At 50.5% G+C, this 16,240-nt stretch overlaps 2 protein-coding genes across 2 annotated transcripts; both read right to left on the bottom strand.

The window, feature by feature from the left end:
* Positions 1–1,516: 1,516 nt before the first annotated feature.
* On the bottom strand, positions 1,517–9,629 carry LOC104284224 (acyl-coenzyme A thioesterase 4-like). The gene is given in 5 exon segments (XM_009882529.1): positions 1,517–1,618; positions 1,620–1,973; positions 3,015–3,239; positions 3,838–3,983; positions 9,560–9,629. Coding segments are annotated over 5 exon segments (897 nt in total).
* Positions 9,630–15,128: 5,499 nt separating this feature from the next.
* LOC104284091 (chromosome unknown open reading frame, human C14orf169) lies at positions 15,129–16,233 on the bottom strand. The gene has a single exon (XM_009882381.1). The coding sequence runs from the start codon at positions 16,131–16,133 to the stop codon at positions 15,171–15,173; it is 963 nt and encodes a 320-aa protein (XP_009880683.1). The 5' UTR covers positions 16,134–16,233; the 3' UTR covers positions 15,129–15,170.
* Between the last annotated feature and the right edge of the window lie 7 nt (positions 16,234–16,240).

Here is a 16,240-nt window from a genome sequence, read left to right as displayed (position 1 = left end):
GCTTCTGCCAGCCGCGGGAGCTCGCCCGGCACAGGGAGCGGGCTGTGACCTGCCACATGGCTCCTGGGGTGCTGCCTTCACTGTGTCTGCATTCAGGCTGAGGCTCCTACAAATGCAGCTTCCTACACCCCAGCAAGGGGAGGGGAATCGGGGCAGGAACTGTGTGGGCACACACTGTGCTGTGTGATGTCCTTGGGTGCCTGGAGTTGCCACTGCAGGCCTGTCAGCACACATGGGAAGGGCGGGATGGGCCCAGCCAGTTCCCTGGTATTGCGGGAGCCTCTCCAAAGGGCAGCAGCTCTTCCCAGACACTCGTTGACAAACAGTGTGCTTATCTGCTGTGGTGGCAGTTCTCTCAGCCAGGGCTGCTGGTTACCATCCCTGCAGGACGGGATCCAGGCGAAGGCGCGGCTGCAGCCCTCCTCCCTGGGCTTATCTCACAGGCTTCGTCTTTCCTCTGCTGAGCTTGGCCAAGCCGCAGGCTCCCTTTGGAAAAGTTTACTGCTTTGTTGCATGCAGACCTGCAGGCAATTGGCACCACAGCCTGGGAGCATTTTGGCAGCTTGCTCCTGCCACCCCCGTGCACTGCTGCCCCCAGAAAGGCCACCCCTGCGACATTGCCCTGAACCCAAGAGGGCATTGTCATGTGTGACCAGCTGCAGGCATGGGGACAGTGGTGGGGCTGCACGGCAGGGTCTAGCACAGAGCACCCCTCCACTCCCCTCTGCTCCAGCTCCTGACCCATGCCAAGGTATGCGGAGTGAGGTGTCCTGCAGCAGCAGGAACTGCCAGAAGGAGTCCTAGGGGGACTCTGTGCTCAGCTGCTGGTGTGGGGCTCCAGTCAGAGAAATGTGGCATGTTCAGGGCTCAGGTTCCACCTAACCCCTGGGGGAAGATGTTCTGCAGGAGCTCATATGGGACGGGAGCCCACCTTGCTCAGCAGGGGCATCCCAAGAGGGGCTGGTGTGGCCCTGTGTTGCTAGTGAGGGCGCATGGGGCCATGGTCTGGGAGCATCTCAGGGATGAGACAGCCCCACAAGCCTGGAGCTGCTCTCCTGGCATCTCCTGGGACGTGCAGTCTTGCACATCTTGCCAGAGGATGGCAGCTGGTGTGGCCACAGGCTGCTCCAAGGCTCCTGTCCCTTCCTCCCTCCCTCTGGTTCTGCCACCTTCTCTTCTTGCCCACACCCAGAGAGAGTGCCGTCCCTGTGCCCGAACAGGCCCACAGGTGTCATCCAGCACTGCTGATCACATCCATTATGAAACCTGCGAGGCAGGGAAAGGCTGCAGTGCCCTGAATGAGGATGCTCAGGAGCAGAAAACAGGACGGGGCTGAGAGGCAGCTGCCAGCTCTGAGGTCTGCCCCGGTGTGCCAGGCTGGCCGGGAGGACACCCAGAGCCTGGAGACATCCTGGATGGCTGGTTGAGCAGGGTGGTAGGAGATGGGATCCACGAGGGAGGTGGCAGCCCTTCAGGATGCACAGGGATGATGGCCCCTGACAGGCAGGAGGGGGACCTACCCACCCAGGACTGCCCGCTTGTGAAAAATGGGATGGTTTCCTATGGGGTACAAAGGAAAATAGGGAGGGTCGTTGCAGTGACCTGTTCCCGGGTAGGTAGAGCATCTGAAAGTTCTCCTTCCCTTGAGCCTACAAAAGCTTGCAGACTTCAGTAGCAAAATACTCACTTTTGACAACCCGGTCGTCTTGTCCCGTGATGAACAGTAGGGCTTGAAAGGGGTCCAAAGGGATGTCAGAAAAATCAAGAATATTGGAGTCAATGATCTTGACCCATTCTTCATCAATAGGCAAAGAGGGGATAACTTTATCCTTGTAACGGAGAGGAGTAGAAGTAATGGCCACAGGGCCATTGAGGGAAGCAACGGCTGTGATGTTCTTCAGGAAGGCGGCCATGGCAAGAGAGAGATCAGCTCCTTTGGAGTAACCGAGCAGTCCAACCCCTGGTCCCTTCACCTGGTAGAGAGGAGGAAATGCCCATCAGTACTGAGCTGAAAAACACAGCAGCTAGTTGCTGGTGGGGAACATTGTTTAATGCTGCAAGTTTGCAAAACACTGTGAAGGAGGTGATGGCAATGACTAGCTTTTCTTCTGCACAAGTGCCAAACACCTCCTACACACAAATTTCTTCCACTCCCATGAAAAATATTCCTCGGTGCTATGATGACAGCCAAGAGAGAGCAAGCACAATGATACCATTTGAGCACACATTGCATGAGAAAATTAAGACTATTCAGAGCCAGTGTGGAAAGGTTTTGGCAGTGGGGAGCTATAGGGATGGGCTCTGGGTGAAAAGACCAGGGGATGCCCCCATGTCAGTTAGAGACAGTTTCAGCCAGCTCTGAAATGGACCTACTGCTGCCTAAAGATGGGGGGTGGGTGGGTGGTGGTTTTACTTTTGTCCTTATTTCTCACTATGCTACTCTGTTATTAACTGGCAATAAATGAAATTAATCTTCCCTAAGTCAAGTCTGTTTTGCCTGTGATGATCATTGGTGAGTTGTCTCCCTGTCCTTATCTTGACCCATGAGATTTTTCATCTTAGTTTCTCCACCTGTCCTGTTGAAGAATGGGAGTGAGATAGCAGCTTGATGGGTATCTGACAGCCAGCCAAGGTGAACTCACCACAGGTAGGTACTGGCAAATGCTTTTTTTTATTGTTTAGACTAAGGGTTCCTATGGGGGCATGTGGTGACAATTCATGAAGGCTGCTTTGAAAAATGCATGTCTCTCTCCTCCACAACCTCCTTGCTTATTATGTCTCAGACACCATCTCTGTCATGCCAGATGACAGTACCTGAATGGTACCCATCCTCTGCCCTTCCAGTGCATATCTGTTTGACCCTTCCTCTTTCCTACAGCCCAGGCACCCAGAGTCCTGGCAGATGGAGCCAGGTGAGCATTTCAGCAGCTTCCTCCAGAGAAACCTCAAGCAAAGGGACAGGCCCTTCGGAGAAGTGCTCCCTGAAGCCCAGGGGATGTGGAAGGTGCTCCTACCTGTGGGTGCTGGAGCATATAGTTCACTGCCTCTTCAAAATATTCCAGGTGGAGTTCAGTTGGCTCCTGGGGCAGATCCTCATACTGATAATAAGCCAGGGCCAGTGTGGCAAAGCCATGGTTGGCCAGCAGGCTGGCCCTGTGCTCAAAAAGACCTCCCCCGAGTCCGTGTATGTCGATGATGCCTGGGAAGGGGTCTTCTCCTGGAGGAGACAAGACAAAGAGCTGTATTGCCCGAAATGACTCCTTTGAATGTTTCTCTGCTTTAGAACGCATCAAATGAGGCACCCATCAGGAACCTGCAAAGAAGCATCTTTTGGGGAAAGAACATGACCAGTCATTTAGCTGCAAGCTGCTAAATGACTGTAAATTAACTGGCAAGATACTGAGTGGCAGAAAGACAGATACCACCTACTTAAGACGCAAATATAGCTTAATGCTACTAATAGGGAATTATTTTAGCGTCTTGCATAAGGTCCACTGGTGGAGATGAACTGTGTGGTGACTTTCCTCAGTTTCCCCTTCCCACTCCCTGACCAGCCCTTGACCACCCCTTGGCCCATTTTAGTTCCCAGCAGAACTAAAGTCTGAAGGAGCCCTTGTAATGTGCCTTGGAAGGGAGAAGAGGAGCCACAGGGAAAGGTAAGCTGTCACCTCTAAAAAGTTCGTCAGATGCTTGGGATTTGCTTTAAGTTTCACTCTACTCTTAGGCAACTTAAAGGAGCCTTGAAACAGTTTATGAATAAACTATGCATGCCCAGATCACCATTTCTACTGCTAAAATGAGAGAAAGGATGAACATCCATCAGTTAGCAGACATAACAGCCAGAATGTGAGGGTGAGGCTGCAAAGCCCAGAGCAGCCCCATGGGCTCCGGGCCAGAGAAGCTGCCTCCCAGCAGTGCAGGACAGCGGGCAAGGTCCAGCTCCCCATTGTGCCTTGCCTGGTAGCGCACGCACCCGCGCAGGCCTGGAAGAGGTCCCCTATCTCATCCTGCAAGGACGTCCGCAATGTGATCTGCTGCCATGGGCCAAGGTCCTGCATGGCGATTGCCATCAGCTCATCAAAGAGGCTGTGGGCAGTGGGTGAGAGGCAGATGGTGGTGGTCATAGGGGATGAGTGATGTGGACAAGAGAAACCTCACCTGCTGTGGACACAACCGTGCTTGGCCAAGAACGCTAGGACCAATCTTCAGCTGCTCCTCTGATCCACTCATCTGCATCATGGCTGTATTTAGGCTGGATGTCCTGGCTTCTGTGCCTGGGCAGCCAGTCATGGAGAGCTGCCTCCTCCTCCTGCGCCAGCATGGGTGGCACTGCCAGCTCCCCTCCCTTCTCTCCCTGCCCTGTGTGGCTGTTGTGAAGCCAAGGGTCCTTGTATACTTCAAAAAGATGCTGAAAAAAAAAGTTCCCAAAGGGGCTGATTATGACAGCAAATAAAGACCTGCTATCTCACAGCTCTCCTGCTCTGCACAGCTCCTCTTGGAAAAATTAGTGGGTGTGCCCCCTGTAGCTACGTTTCTGTTTCTGCAGTGCTTGGAGGTATGTGAAGAACTCTCAGCATGGTACTATTTTGTAGTATTGGGTAGTCAGAGGCATTGGGCAGACTCTCAGCAGATTTTCCTTGTCCATGAAGATTGCTTTTTCTTTCCTTCTGAAAATGTCATCTGCTTTCTTACCTGGGATTTGTATGTGGAGTCCAGCATGCATCCTCCCTCATATAGCAATTTCACCTCATGTTGTCCAAAGAAAAATACCCTGCTCCCAATGAAAACTCAGCTAATTACTTCAAGGAATTCTGACCCCATTTTCTCCCCATAATTCCAAAGTTAAAAGGATACTGCATTCTTCTGAAAGAAGATTGTAATGACTATAAATCAAGCAGAAGACCTTGTAGGGTGACTGAGGCATCTTGATTAAAAAGAAGCCCCCAGTCAGAGCACATACTTCTGAAGGGGACATGAACCAAAGGCACAGAAGACAAATACCTCATCCAGCAAGAAAAGCTGGTTCCCAGCAGCCTGCGAGCTCTCAGCCAGAGACCCTGGCATTCCAGTTATAATATCCCATATCATATCCTTTCTGCAGCTCTGTGAGTTTTGAGACTATTCCATTTACGTTGAGGCATTCAGGGTAAACCTGGTGAAATACCTACACTGAAACATGCATTTCTGAGGGGGTGTTTTAAAATATGAGCTGAAGACACTAAGCATGCAGAGAAGAAGTAAGCTCTTTTTTTTTCTCTTGTTTATAGGTATGAAAACCCAATTCTGGACAGGTCATAAGTAGTGGCAGATGATGTGTTGGGAGATGTCAAGACAGTCCTAGCAGTGCCTGCAGCAGGCAGCCTGCTCCCTCCCTCCAGCTCTGCCATCTCCTCTTCATGCTCACACCCAGACAGAGTGCCTTACCCGCACTAGGGCAGGCCCACAGGTTTTGGCTCTGCTGGTCGGGAGCATGGATTACAAAATATCCCAGGTAGGGAAGGGCCTGGGAGTTTCATTTGCTACTAATTCTCTTTTATTGGTTCTCATCTCTTATATAAATTTTGCAATCCAAACACAAAGCAGTGGGTGTACATCCTTTAAGAGGAGATTGCAGAACAGCTTCTCGGATGACTATGCCTTATTGGGGCCAGAACTGGAAGTTACCAGCCAGAGCATATCCTTCCAGAGGATGGATGTTAACCCAGAGCACAGCAGCCACAGCTGTTCCAGAGAGAATGTCTCTTTCACAGCAGCCTGAAAGCTCTTAACCAGAGACACCATCACCAATACTTTTTCTAAGACCCTATATTGTATAGTTTCTGCCATTCAGCGATCAGAGATGTTTCCATTTGTGATGAGATGTTCACTGTAAATGTGGTGAAATCTCAGCACCAAAAGGTGCATATGGTGGAGGTTGCTTTAAAGTACAGGCTGAAGATGGGGAGACCACAGTTATATGGAGAGTACAGAAATTTATTTAAAGTTCACAGGCCACCAGTGTGATAAATGAGCATATTGCATATGATCTGTTCAATTAAGATCAATTCAAATGCTATCCCTTTTCTCAATTCCCAATCAAAAAAGATCAGGGAAATTACAGAAAATGTGAACCCAATTCTGCTCACAGCTGTAGGCGTATCAGGCCATGTTGTTGGGGTTATACCAGTGCAGGTGTGAGCAATATTAATTCAATAAGCAAAAAAACATCTGTCAACTCAGGTCCTTCAGACCTCAGTGTGCTTGTTGGTGGGGTAGAATAAAGCCTAGATCTCTTGCCAAGCATCATCCTGGTCCTCTGAATGAGCCTCATGCTGCCTTGTCCCCCATCTTAGATGACCTTCTGGTTCAAAATGGACTCCTTGCTCATGGTGATGGGTGGGAAGAGGAGGAGAATATGCCTAGCATTTACTTTCTTTGAGATTGCAAATGTTTTTCCAGTTTGACTAACAAAATTCTTGCCTTTGCAGAAATGATCCGCCTGCCCACTGATGAAGAGGGAGTGCCTGTCAGGAAGAGAGGTCTCCCCAGTACTTCAAAGGATACGTTCAAGACTCAGTCAGTCAACTAATGCTGAACTGAATGCCACTTGAGGCAAACGCCAACACAACTTCTTAGCTGGACTGCAGCTGAAGGTAACTGGTGGGGACATTCAGGTACACTGAGAGATTGCACAGAGTACATAGGGGTGATGGCAGCCACCAGGACTTCTGCTGCATTAGCTCCAGGCATGTCCCCCCTCCCATGTCCCACCTGACACCCTGCCTCCTGACCAACACTGGCAGCGTAGGCAGGGTGCTGTCCACGTGTAAGGAATGATTCTCTCAAATTAGACTGCCATTGCTGGAGCCAAGGGGTGGCACAACTCTTACCTGCACTCAAAACGTATTTGCATTATTGGGTCTTGCTGCCAGATGACCCGGACACCAAATGTCCCTGATAGTCCAATGGAGCCATGACATCACTTACGATCCTGTGTTTGCTATCAGTGATTGGGTGAGTTGTCATATGGACACATAGTTGCTTATCTTTCCTACTACCTCTACAAAGCTTTATTCTATAACATGTTATCAGACTCCATTACTGTTCAGACCACACCATCCCAGAGAAAATGGTCCCCAGTGCACTCACAGCATAGCAAATACAGATGGGTCATCACCAAGCTGGGACTCACCAGACCTAACCTCAGCTTCTAAGAGTTACTCTTCTGTCCAGACTGTTATCTAGACTTCTCCTGGCTTTAAAGGGAAAGAGAGGGACCCACAGCCTCTCAGCCACCTCCACAGACATTCCTGGCCTTGCAGTCCTGCATTGCTCCACTCCAGCACTTCAGGCACAAGTGCTTCTGGAGGAACAAGCGCCTGTAGCAGGCATCCCCTGGATATATGCCAGGGATATACCCAAGCAAGCTTTGCCTTGCCTTGCCTTACAGTGTGCAGATCATTTCCCTCCATTAGCCATGGTGTCGCCTCTGGAGGATGAGACACTTCCCTAGGTCCACCTGAGGATGGCAGAGGGCTTATGCCAGGTGCAGATGGGGCAACAGCACCTCATATCTACCCCATTGCCTGATGGGGCAGACAGGCTCTGGCTACTTGGTGGGTCTTAGGGCTCTGCAGTGGGAAGTCCTCCTTAAAGCAGCTGGTCCTTCCCCATACCCTTGCACACACAGGCAGGGAGACTGCAACCGAGGGGCACCAGCTGTGCTGGGAGACATGGAGGCTGCCTGGAGCCCTCGCTGCAGCCCTGGCAGTGCCTGCGGCAGGGCAGGCTCAGCACAGGCGGTCCCCTGGCACCACAGGAGCATCTCTAAAGGCAGCAACTCTGCCCAGGCTCTGGTGTCCCACAGCTGCACAGCCTGTACCTGCCCACCATGTCAGGCCAGCTGCCACGGGGGCAATTTCCAAATGGCAAGTGCAAACACAGGGCAGGATCTCGGGAGCAACATGCTGCCATGGCTGCTGGTTACTACCCTTGCAGGAATGGACCCAGCGGAAAGCGCAGCTGAGGCCCTCCTCCCCGCACCTGGGCTTCTCTCATAGGCTCCCTTCCCTCTTTCAGGCTGCAAGCTCCCTTTGGAAAGGGTTTCCCCTTTGCCGCATGCAGATCTGGGGGCAATTGTCCCCATGGTCTGGGAGCACTTTGGGGTGGACTGGTCGCCCTGGACAGCCCTGGCAGCTCACCCAGGGAACATGATCCCACATGCAGCAGGGCATCACCATCATGGAGCCAGTGCTGTCCTGGAAGAGAGGGAAGTTCCCACTTGTCCCCAGCCTGGGGATATGCAACCTGCTCCACGTGGGGCCAGCTGCATGCATGGGGACAGGCATGGGGCAGCATGGCAAGGTCTGGCATAGAGCTCCTCTCTACTCCCCTTTGCCCCTGCTCCTTCAGGACCCCCTGCCCCAGAAGCCCAGTGAGGGAGCACATATGGGGCTCAGGTCCCATCTTCCTTGTGTGGGAAGATGTTCTGCAGAAGCTCATATGGATGAGAGCCCACCTCATGCAGTGGGGGCATCCCAAGGGGGGATAGTGCCACCCTGCGCTGGGGTGGGCACATGGAGCTGTGGTCTGGGAGCATCATAGGGGAGAAATAGCCCCACGAGCCTGGCGCCGCTCTCCTGGCATCTCCTGCGACTTTGCAGTCTTGCACTTCTCGCCAAATGACGACACCTGGTGTGGCCACAGGCTGCCCCAAGGCTTTTGTCCATCCCTCCCCCTGGCTCTGCTATCTGCTCTTCTTGCCCACGCCCAGGCAGAGTAGGCCACCCACGCCAGGGCAGGCCCACAGGTTTTGGCTGTGCTGGTAGGGAGCATGGATTACAAAATATCCCAGGTAGGGAAGGGCCTGGGAGTTTCATTTTCTGCTAATTCTCTTTTAGCAGTTCTGATCTCATATAAATTTTGCAATCCAAACACAAAGCAGCAGCTGCAGCCCCATACCATGGCTTCTCTCCAAAACTCGGTGAAGCTGCACGTTTCCTTTGGAAAAGGTCACCCCTTTCCCTGAACTCATACATGTGGGGAATTGGCAACAAAATTTTGGATGTTTAAAAAAACATACCGGAGATCACCTATGTGTGGTGAATAGGATGAACCCAGACACTAGGAGATCTACCTACTAGTACTTAGCAGTCAGAGTACTAAGGGTACACCCAGGTTTCTTACAGACGGACTGTTCGATCAAGGACTGATTCAAATGTATTCAGCCATCCCTTTCCTTCTGGCAGCCATCCTCAGGCTATTGAGCAGATTGCTCTGTGGGGTTATCACAAGGGATGAGGTCCAAGATGTGATGAGAGGAAAACTGCCCAGAGGAAGTGCCCTGTGGAAGATAATGTACGATGGCTTAGAGGAGCAGAGCTGTCTCACTCATAGATAGGTTGTAATGCAAGTGTATTCTTGCGCTTTTCCCATTTCCTCCTGGTGGGGCAATATTGTCAGTAAGGCGTGAGAATAGTTTTAGCCAGCCTTTGGATGAGAAGTTTTCAGCTGGAATTCCAGGTGAATTTGCAAGGTGTGTTTCCTGCTGTGGGCACAACAGCTTCACAGTTCCACTCACCTGCAAACGTCTTCACCCCCATGAGGTCATATTGGAAGCCCATTTCTGACTGAACTGCTTTAGGTCGCATGGAGATACCATCTCTAGCGTAGGAAAACAGAAAACAAAGGGCATCTAGGGATTGATGAAAGTCTCCTCCATTTTCCTGGTGAATATATCCCAGGGAGATCTTCCATATGTAAGAAGTATAGAGAAGATCACAATGCTAGTTGTCTGAACATGTTTTCCTCTCCAATGCTAGACCCCCAGTGATAAGGTGTGACATCAGAAGGTTTAATGAGGGCTCTCACAAGTGTACACGTTATCAGTAGGCTCAGAGCTATTGTAGCTTGTCCATCTGCCGCAGTGGAGCAATACGGGCTGGTCACCAACCCTCCCTCCTTCTCCTCAATGGAGCAGCCCCTGCTTGGAGGCTGTTGATCTGTGTGTGGGTATGGGAAATTCTAACTGCTATGAAATTGTTATGAACGTTATGAAATCAAGCAATTGACTGTTTTCTTTTTATCAGCATGATTGCACTATAAAATCATCAGTCCCCAAGAAGAGTATCTTTGGATCCAGTATTGTAAAAAGCCAAAGAGTATATATGCTCCAAATAAACACTGTAATTTAAAATACTGCAGAAATCAAGGGAATTGGGTAAGCTTAATTTTGACCCATCTTTTCATACTCGATTGATTGCATACATACTAGAAAGTGAGAGACCGTGAAAGCAATGTCTGTGTTAACTTAATGTAAATGGCTTTCTTTTCTAAACTTTGCAAAAGATGCCATGTGCTCTTGACAAAGCTACATAGACTTTTCCTTGCTAGCCATTGTCTGTAAAATAAGGGTAATCATAGTTTTTTACCTCGCCTTAGGCTGCAAATTGAAAAGTATTGATACTTAAGAAATACGGAGGACATTAGAGAATGTGCTGGAGGACATTAGAGAAGGATGAAGTATTGCTATTGCAAGTGTATTTGTAGCATTATTATGCATTCCATATTCCATTATTATTTTTATGAATTCAAACATGCAAAGAAAATGCATTCCTATTTTTATATAGCAAACAAAGCATCAAGCAGATAAATTGCTTTCTTATTCCGAAACCAAGAGATCAGTTTGTCAGTAGGTCTGAAATCCTCCAGTGCATTTAGGCATCTCACCATTTTTCTCAGTAGAAGTCAGCGTGGTGATCCTGAGGGGAAGACCATTGTACATCGAGCAGTTACTGACCCACAACAGACTTCACCCGAGCATGCCCAGGCCTGTGCTCTGCTGCACTGCACGCGCAGCGTGGCCTTCAGGCCTGTGCTGTACTGCAAAGATCCCTTGGCCCCAGGAAAAAACTCAACCAACTCTTCCTAACAGTGGAGCTGGCAGGCAGCTCCCACTCAGTGCCAGCAATCACGCCATCTGCGTGCCCCTGCCCTTATCGAACAGTGCAGCGAGATGTCCTCATGCGTGCATTGTTTCTGTTTGACTGTAGACATGGTAAATGCATCCCGACAAAGAGGAAGTCAGGCAAAAATACCAAGCGGCCTGCATGGATGAACAAGGAGCTCCTGGACAAAATCAAACTCAAAAAGGAAGCCTACAGAGGGTGGAAGCAAGGACAGGTAGCCTGGAAGGAATACAGAGAAATTGTCCGAGCAGCCAGGGAACAGGTTAGGAAAGCTAAAGCCCAGATAGAGTTAAATCTGACCAGGGACATCAAGGGCAACAAGACAGCCTTCTATAGGTATGTCAGTGACAAAAGGAAGACTAGGGAAAATGCAGGCCATCTCTGGAAGGAAATAGGAGACCTGGTCACCTGGGACGTGGAAAAGGCTGAGGTATTCAATAACTTTTTTGCTTCGGTCTTCACCGGTAAGGTCTCTAGCCACACCACCCAAGTTGCAGAAGGCAAAGCCAGGGACTGGGAGAATGAGGAACTGCCGACTGTAGAAGACCATGTTTGAGACCAGCTGTGGAACCTGAAGGTGCACAAGTCCATGGGACCTGATGAAATTCATCTGTGGGTCTTGAGGGAACTGGCAGATGAAATTGCCAAGCCACTATCCATCATATTTGAGAGGCTGTGAAGTCTGGTGAAGTTCCCACTGGTTGGAAAAGGGGAAACATAACACCCATTTTTAAAAAAGGAAGACCTGGGGACCTACAGGCCAGTCAGTCTCACCTTTGTGCTTAGCAAGATCATGGAGCAGATCCTCCTGGAATCTCTGCTAAGGCACACGGAAAATGAGAAGGTCACTGGTGACAGCCAACATAGATTCACTAAAGGCAAATTGTGCCTGACAAACTTGGTGGCCTTCTATGACGGCGTTACAGCATTGGTGGATAAGGGAAGATCAACTGACATCATCTACCTGGACTTGTGCAAAGCATTTGACACTGTCCCGTACAACATCCTTGTCTCTAAATTAGAGAGACATGGATTTGAGGGATGGAGCACTTGGTGGATAAGGAAATGGCTGGATGTTTGCATTCAAAGAATTGCGGTCAACAGCTCCATGTCCAAGCAGTGAACAGTGATGAGTGGTGTTCCTCAGGGGTCGATACTGGGACCAGTACTATTTAACATCTTTGTTGGCAACGCGGATGTTGGAATTGAGTGCACCCTCAGCAAATTTGCCAACAACACCAAGCTGTGTGGAGCTGTCGACAGGCTGCAGGGAAGGGATGCCATCCAGAGGGATCTTGACAGGCTTGAGAAGTGGGCCTCTGTGAACCTCATGAAGTTCAACAAGGCCAAGTGCAAGGTCTTGCATGTGGGTCAGTGCAATCCCATACACAAATACAGGTGGGGCGACAATAGCTTGAAAGCAGCGCTGAGGAGAAGGACTTGGGGGTGTTGGTTGATGAGAAGCTCAACACGAGCCAGCAATGTGCACTCACAGCCCAGAAAAGCAATTGCATCCTGGGCTGCATCAAAAGAAGTATGGCCAGCAGGTCAAAGGGGGGGATTTGATCCCTCTACTCCACACTCTCGTGAGACCCCACCTAGAGTACTGCGTCCACCTCTGGGGCCCCCAACATCAGACGGACACAGACCTGTTGGAGCGGGTCCAGAGGAGGGCCATGATGATGATCAGAGGACTGGAGCACCTCTCCTATGAAGACAGGCTGAGAGAGCTGGGCTTGTTCAGCCTGGAGGAGAAGGCTCTGGGGACACCCTATAGCAGCTTTCCAGTATCTGAAGGGGGTCTACAGGAAAGCTGGGGAGGGACTTTTTACAAGGATGTGTAGTGATAGGACAAGGGGGAATGGCTTCAAACTGGAAGAGGGTAGATTTAGATTGGATATCAGGAAGAAATTTTTCACTCTGAGGATGGTAAGGCACTGGAACAGGTTGCCCGGGGAAATTGTGGAGGCCCCATCCCTGGAGGTGTTCAAGGCCAGGCTGGATGGGGCTTTGAGCAACGTGTTCTAGTGGGAGATGTCCCTGCCCATGGCAGGAGGGGTGGAACTAAGATGATCTTTAAGATCCCTTCCAACCTAAATCATTCTATGATTGTATGATTCTAAATAGAGCTGTTTCCTTATATAAAAATCTTAGAATACCTTGAAAGACCAAAAGGGGAGAATCTCTGCTACGGACCATGTCTGCGTGGCATGCTGCATGTGGGTCAGAGTCCTTTTACATGCTACACTGCTCAGACTTCCCAGCATCTAAAGGGATGTAAGATTATCTATGCTGTTCTCTTCTTAGAGTGTTAGCTCTAATAAATAGCATGCTTAATGATACCTTACAGAATGTGAGTGCCTTTCTTACTGGGATAATAATGGACCAGCACCTCCTAGTGCATTTGGTGCAGTCAGCAGGTCTCAGTAAGAAATGCCTTTTTGGAGCAAGAACAAAGAAGGAAAGAGAAACTCTGTGCCTGGCTGGCCCCTCACAAATCTGTGAGGGATATTTGCAAGGTGTTCAGCCCAGGCAGTTTCCCCAGTGGATTTAGAAACTGAGGAGGGATTAACAGAATGCCCCACTCCAGCTGAAATATTATGCTAAGGAAACAGGGGCGAGGGAAAGGAAGAGCTAAGGAGAGTTTGTGCCCTCTTCATATGTTACTAATGCGATTGAAACAGACATGGGGGTGCTTACAGCCAATGCAGAAAGACCTGCATGAGCTACTGGTGCAGCTCTGCACCACAGCCCCCGAGCTGCAAGCTGCGGGGCAGGCACCTGCCATACAGCTGCCCATGGTGCAAGCATCTGTGGTGTGGCCACCTCTGCCACAAGTGCCCACGGTGCAGGCAGCCACGGCGCTGGTGCCTCTGGTGCAAGGGGGGCGCATGGAGCAGCCCAGGAAGGGCATCACTGAGGGACGAGCTATTTGCCAGGGGGATGAACGGTGGGGCTAGGACCGCTGCTCCTCTGGTGAGGACGAGTAGAGAGAGGGGTCAGAGGATGAGTGCGGCAACAGCATTGCTGCCCAGCAAATAGTGATTCACAAAGCAGAGGGGCACCTCAGCACGCTGTCACGGTGTGCGATTTTACACAGCCCAAGTTTCAAGATTTAGCAAAAGCAGATGGGAAAAGAGAGGACAAAGGCTGGCACACTGGCTGGTGCAAGTATGGGTCTTTGAAGGAGATTGTGTATACTTAAATTCTAAACTATTAGAGTGTGTGTGTGCCATCTTGCAAAACCCCGATGACACAGCAAGTCAGAGCACAGGGTAATGCAGCCTGCTCCTTGTGAGTATGGCTTCAGCAGGCTTTAAGGACAGAATATCCCTCACCTGCTGAGGGCGATGATAAAACAGCATTGTGGAAAAGCGTACCTGAGGCTTGTCAGTATTTACGGGCCAGGCCAGGCATGTATTCATGTAACTTGTTAGGTCCCAATATGAAACTTATTGCACCCAGCATGAAAACCCCCATATTAGAGGGTGCCCCTTTTGCCTTGAAAGGCCCAATAATTTCCTTGCTAGGGGCTGCTGCAGGAAAACCAGTGGGGGAGGTTATTCCATCACTAAGACAGCACACAATTATCATACTGAGAGAGCCTGAAGCATTTCAAATGCAGCAGCTCACATTCGCATGAGGACATCTTGCTGCACTGTTCGATAAGGGCAGGGGCACGCAGGTGGCGTAATCGTTGGCACTGAGTGGGAGCTACCTACCAGCTCCACTTTTAGGAAGAGTTGGCTGAGGTTTTTCCTGGGGCCAAGGGACCTTTGCAGCACAGCACAGGCCTGAAGGCCACGCTGCACGTGCAGCACGGCACAGCACAGGCACACAGAACGTAATGAGAGTACTTCTGGCAGTAGGGCAGGCTGCTTTAAAACACTGTGTAAACACACAGATGATTTACAGACTGCAAGAAAGTTCACTAGCTAGTTCACTAGCTTCCTGAAGTTACCTAGGGTGTAGTAATATGGCTGGCGGAAGGAAAAAAGATTAAACACTTCCCTTCTCTAGTCACTCAGCCATGCAAAATCCCTCCTAGAGCACATACCCATTTTAATCAGAACATGTGATTTCTCTACCCACGCCAAAGCCCTTCTGCCCCCAGATGAGATACTGTCATCCGGACTGCTGATTCACACCTAGCAGGTATAAGGCAAGGAAAGACAGAACAGCTTCTAAACAAATGTATGTTTATTTTGTTAAAAAAATTAAGAGTTATGCTTGCACCAGAGGCTTCTTCGTAGTCAAAATGCCCTTCTCAAACAGGAGTGTGGCTAGAGAAATCTTGTCCTCCAAGGTTTCACAGGGAAGGGCAGCCACACTGACATGGTTTGGATAGGAAGACAGGAGAAATTCGATACTGTCTGTATACTCGGGATCTATCTCAAGGAACTTGGGTTCTTCCTTGTGATACACTCTTGAGTTTTCTGTCGTATAATACAGCATCACACCTGCTTCTTCATTACACAATCTTACGATGCCATGGCGGAGGAGACGTACTTCTGTGTCCTTTGTTATCAGTATATCAACATCCCGGGGGCCTCCATCTTGCCACCGGGCTGGGAAGCCATACACGCTCTGCGCCTTTTCACTTTGTGTAAGCACCGGGGGAAGACAATCATGAAGAAATGACTTGGCTCTCTGATCCACGGCAGCATCAATGGGTGCATAGTGAACGAGTTTCTTTATCAGGCTCTGCACCTTCTCCATAAAGGCTGTTCGGCGAGCATCAACTGAGTCCGAGTTGGCAACCCCCATGTACCCCAGGTAGTCCATGGGAAGTCCTTGCCGGTACTCCACGTCCTCCTCCAGGGCCATCTGCAGGGCAGCAGGGAGGAGCTTCTCCAGGAGGTCCCCCCAGGAGTTCCTCTGGTAGGAAGATACTGTGATGTGGAGTGAGTGCGAGTCAGGGAGACAGTCGCCCTGGTGGATAAAGCCGCGGGGGAAGTACAGCAGGTCCCCAGCCTCCAGCACCGTCTCCAGCACAGGCTCGCCAAGCTCAGCCTGCGTGAGGTTCGCGCTGGAGAACTGGGGCAGCACCTCGGCGTCCGTCCGGGGGCTGTAGACGCGCCAGTGCTTCTTCCCCTCCAGCTGCAGCACGAAGGCCTCGATGTCATCGTAGTGGGGGGCAAAGCCCTGCGTCCCCGGTGGCGTGAGGTATGTGTTGGCCCCCGCCATGCTGCCAAAGTGCTCCTGCAGGATGGCGAGGAAGTGCCAGACAGTAGGGGAGAAGGTCTGGGGGCTGAGGAGCCGCAGGGCGCAGCCGTTCTGGTAGAAGGCCCAGA

Source organism: Charadrius vociferus, unplaced genomic scaffold (genome assembly GCF_000708025.1).
Source record: "Charadrius vociferus isolate BGI_N301 unplaced genomic scaffold, ASM70802v2 scaffold50, whole genome shotgun sequence".
NCBI lineage: Eukaryota > Metazoa > Chordata > Aves > Charadriiformes > Charadriidae > Charadrius > Charadrius vociferus.
The sequence above is the reverse complement of the archived record's forward strand: the minus strand, read 5'-3'. Positions and strand labels throughout refer to the sequence as shown.

What these genes read in the sequence shown, in the direction of transcription:
- LOC104284091 (XM_009882381.1), bottom strand. Translation starts at nt 16,133, where the DNA reads ATGGCGGGGGCCAACACATACCTCACGCCACCGGGGACGCAGGGCTTT.